Here is a 4,434-nt window from a genome sequence, read left to right as displayed (position 1 = left end):
TCATAATCTAATGATCACCCACTCACCCTTGCTCCAAAGATTTATCATACAACCTAATTCCATTCAATTTGTAGCATTAATAATCACACACAAGATACAACAACCAATTCCAGAAGTCGCAATGACTCCTGCATCATACAACACCAAAAACAGTCCAGAACAACATCGCACCGCCTAACGATAGTTCATTGCGATTTATAACAGAACCCAGAAATCTGTGCAAAATTGATGCATCGCTTGGCAACACACTCATGACTACCAGGCGATTTCTGGGCGGAAACCCAGAAACCTACGAAAAGCAACGTAAATAAAGGGGACTTCATGCAATTTTGGTCAAAACAAGGCACGGTATATTATACTCAAATAAACAAAAAGGAGCCCTATTTCATGTAAGCCAAGTTTCGAACACAACCACACAATTCCAAAGCCAATGCGCAACCATTCAACCAATTCATGTTTTATGATAATTTCCATAAATCTAGGAATTTATAATCACTCCTCATGATCAAATATAACATTAAAATAATAAACTTATTAAAATAAAATATAATTGACATACATAGGAGTCAAACCCAAGTTTTCTCAACAAAACTAAGTACTCTTAACCATTTAAGTTAGTACTTTTCCACATCATAACAATCCGCATTAAATATCATAAAAGCTCCCACTACTCGCATTTATTAAATAATTATTTCTTTAATTATTTAAACATCAACAACTTGATAGATTTAAGAAAGCGCAATGATTATTTGGAAGAAGCATGACAATTGACTAGGGATAAGAAGAAACCTGGTATAAATTTTAATTTTTTTTCAAAATTTTATTAAGAACATAATTTCACAATTATAAATGTTAGTTTTTTGTTTAACATTACATTTCTTAGGTGGGAAAGTTATGATTTTAAGGGTAAAGAGTTGCAAAATCTAGCAATAAGAATTTTAAGACTCACTTGTAGTGTTACTAGTTGTGAAAGAAACTAGAGTATATTTGATCAAGTCCATACTAAAAGAAGAAATCGCTTGGAACAACAAAAATTAAATTCTTTGTCTTTGTTAAATATAATCTTCAACTTGAGATGAGATAAAAGGTTAGAGAAGAGAAAGATATACTTATAATCCTATATGTCTATTTAATATTGAATCAGATGATGAGTGGATTACTGAAAAAGAGGATCCTTGTCTACCAAACGATGTTTCATGGATGGAAATACATGAATCTTTTAGTCTTGAAGAGGGAGCTCCAAGCAAGAAAAGGAAGAAGGGTCCAAGAAACTTAAACAAAAAGTGAAAATCTACTACACCAACAAATGATGATGAAATTGAAGAGATGGTTGAAGAAGTTGAGGGAGATGAGTTACCACAAAATGTTATATTAGATGAAGAAGATGATGTAAGTGACATTGATATTGGAGATGATGAATGAAAAATAAAATTAAGATGTAATATTTAAATTGGAGATCTTGACTTAGTTATAATATATGATATTTTTAATGTCTTTTTTATCATATCATTTATTTTTACTTAAATATATATAATATTTTATTTATCTTAAATCTTACTATTCATAACAATAACAAGATTCCATTCACGATTTAAAAAAATTCACAAAATTATTCACGATACCATACCAAAATCTCGATTCGATAACCATAGTATGGACCAAAATAATGCTCACTAAAACATAGAGAAAGTTCACAACTAAAACATTAAATTCAGAAGACCCGACAACACTCTTAGTAAGTCACAAAATCCCATCCATTTTGGTCAATGAATCTTTCTCTTACTTAGACCATTAACATCGGGTGGGGGAAGAATAGAAATATAGAACGCAGTTGAAATACATTTTGTTATAAACATAGAGTGTCCTCCAAAACTTTTTGAAAGACAAAAGTTTGAGCAGGATTAATTGACCTTTACACAATCATGTAAACCATTAAACAATACCAGCAAAGCATATCCCTTCATCTCGAAGCATAGATAGAGACTTGGTATATACACATTTATACAATTCAATTTACTAATATTATAGACAACTTTCTGGCACAAGTGTTCCACTGCTCGTCCCCTCAATGTTTTTACACGATGAAGTTGCAGCCATGTTCTTGTAGGTTAGGTTTATATCCTGAAATTTGATCCCTCGACATGGATTACTCGGGCTGCAATCAAAAGTTACTGCTTCTGGTGTTGCTGAAGTTCCATTTATGTTCAAATATGTAATTTGACTGATCTTAATTCCTGAAGTCTGTAAAATATAACATATTTGTTATCCCAACAGAAAAATTGGCATGGATGTATACCAGTAAATTTGAATTTGAATTAATTCATTAAAATTTTAATTTCCCATTGAAAGATCGAAAACACATGACGGTGTTGGTTTGGATTAATTATTTTTTATTACCTGACCAGGACAACCTTGATTATTGGGGCAGTAATTCTGATCTATTATGATGGGATTCTGAACTCTGTCCATTACGATATTTTGGAAGACAACATTCCTAACGAACCCATTGCTCGGTCTTGCCCATGTCTTTATCCTCACCCCATTATCCGATCCAGAGAAGATGGCGTTTGTTAGAGTCACATTTTCTACTCCTTTTTCGTCCACCTTTTGCCCTAAACTTCCAATGCTGGTTCAAACATGTACACTCAGATTACTAGTTAGTAAAATGGTTTTATGAAAAAGTTATAATTTTTCTGAATTTCTTTAGTTTATAATGAAAATTATCATAGGGAAACATGCATCGAATTACTTTTAAATATTTGTATATATATTACAAATTTCAACTTCCTCTTATATTCATGAACAAATTGTATAATTATATATATATTATATATAGATTACAATACAAGTTCTTACGTTATTTTAAATTGTATAAATATATTACAAATAAAATACAATCAAACCACAAAAATAATATTTAAAGATGTACCTATGTATGTTTGAGGTCATTAAACCTTAAATATAATAAACAGTTTTATTCGGTTTGACTTTGAATCCAAAATTCAATATGAGTAATGCATATGAATATGATGATGATGTTGATGGTACCTTACGCCATGGCCAGGGCCACATTTTATGTTGGAGATGAAGAGGTTGTAGGTGGCATCACCAATGGAAATGCAGTCATCACCAGTTTGTAAGGTACATCCATTAATGGTAACCCCAGTTGAGCGTTCAACGTGAATGCCGTCGGTGTTAGGGCTCTGGTCAGGCGCAATAAGCCTTACATTTTTCACGACAACATTGTTGCATGTGTTGATTACAAGGTGGCTTAGTTGGCTGTTCACTGAAGTTAACCCACTAACCACCAAGTTATTCACCCAGTTGAATGTCATTGACTGCAATTATTTTATACAACTCTTTTTATTATTTTATTATTTTAAAAACTAATAATATGAACGAGTTTAACTGATAGGTAAAGAAATAACAAAAAAAAAAAAAAAGATTAAGCCTTAAACGTACTCTTGCTCCAGGAGGGCAATTTTTTCCAGATCTCCGACAATTCCAGAAAGCAGCACCTTTACCATCTAATTTTCCACCAGAAACAACTAGATTCTCCACATGATTGAATAAAATCCAGAATCCAGAATTTCCTAGCGCGTTGTAATCTTCAGGAGCCACAAGAGTCCCATCTATGAGGAATGTTACCTTCCTCTTGCATGGACCTCGGAAGTTGGTGTTTCTCAGCAAGTACCTCCCTTTAGGCACGTAAATAGTGGCAGGGTTGGGATTAGCACATGCTGATTGCCAAGCTTTTATGAATGCTTCAGTGCAGTCACTTTTGCCATCTGCTTTTGCCCCAAACTTCACCACATTGTATCTAGGGGTTGGAGCTGCATCGGAAAACCCTAATAAAACACTGCATAAGATACATGAAATAGCCAACAATGTAGTTTCAAGAACACGAATCATTTTCTATTAATCTCTAGGTATATGTTCGTGGAAAATGCTCTCTAAGAATCTCAGTCGCAGTTTCGTGTTTGTGCTTCTTGATACTTCAAATGAACTGAGATATGTAGTTATATATAGAAAGGTACGTTGAAGAACAACTTATTTTAAGATAAAAAAAAAAACTGTAAAAGAATTCATTTATGTTCAAGTTAAATTAAAAATTTATAAGTTTTTAGGAGACTTCTTTAAATTGGTGTATTTATAAATTAATTTAACTTATCACTGGTTCTTAATTTAGCATTTGCTTTCATATAACACAAGTCATTTATATACATTGAATGCATAATCTTAGCAACAAAGTTAAAAGATGAGTTTGAGCTTAATGGATGTGATTGCTTTCATGAATAAAATGTTGATAAATCCTCTTTGTAAGATAAGATTGTGAATGAGTATGCATGGGATAAGCCAGTGCCTTTTTGCTTAATTAAAAGGGTTTAATTAACTTAACAAAATTTCAACCTTTTAAAATCAAACATGACATTA

General features: G+C 32.2%; 1 protein-coding gene across 1 annotated transcript; it reads right to left on the bottom strand.

Moving 5' to 3' along the window:
- Positions 1-1,686: 1,686 nt before the first annotated feature.
- LOC114186190 (polygalacturonase-like) lies at positions 1,687-3,984 on the bottom strand. Its single transcript, XM_028074230.2, has 4 exons — positions 3,463-3,984; positions 3,049-3,338; positions 2,398-2,626; positions 1,687-2,241 (listed from the first exon to the last, which is right to left on the bottom strand). The coding sequence occupies exons 1-4, from the start codon at positions 3,910-3,912 to the stop codon at positions 2,023-2,025; spliced, it is 1,188 nt and encodes a 395-aa protein (XP_027930031.1). The 5' UTR covers positions 3,913-3,984; the 3' UTR covers positions 1,687-2,022.
- Positions 3,985-4,434: the final 450 nt, after the last annotated feature.

Source organism: Vigna unguiculata, chromosome 5, assembly GCF_037176805.1.
Source record: "Vigna unguiculata cultivar grain cowpea cultivar isolate G323 ecotype 2 chromosome 5, ASM3717680v1, whole genome shotgun sequence".
Classification (NCBI taxonomy): domain Eukaryota; kingdom Viridiplantae; phylum Streptophyta; class Magnoliopsida; order Fabales; family Fabaceae; genus Vigna; species Vigna unguiculata.
The sequence above is the reverse complement of the archived record's forward strand: the minus strand, read 5'-3'. Positions and strand labels throughout refer to the sequence as shown.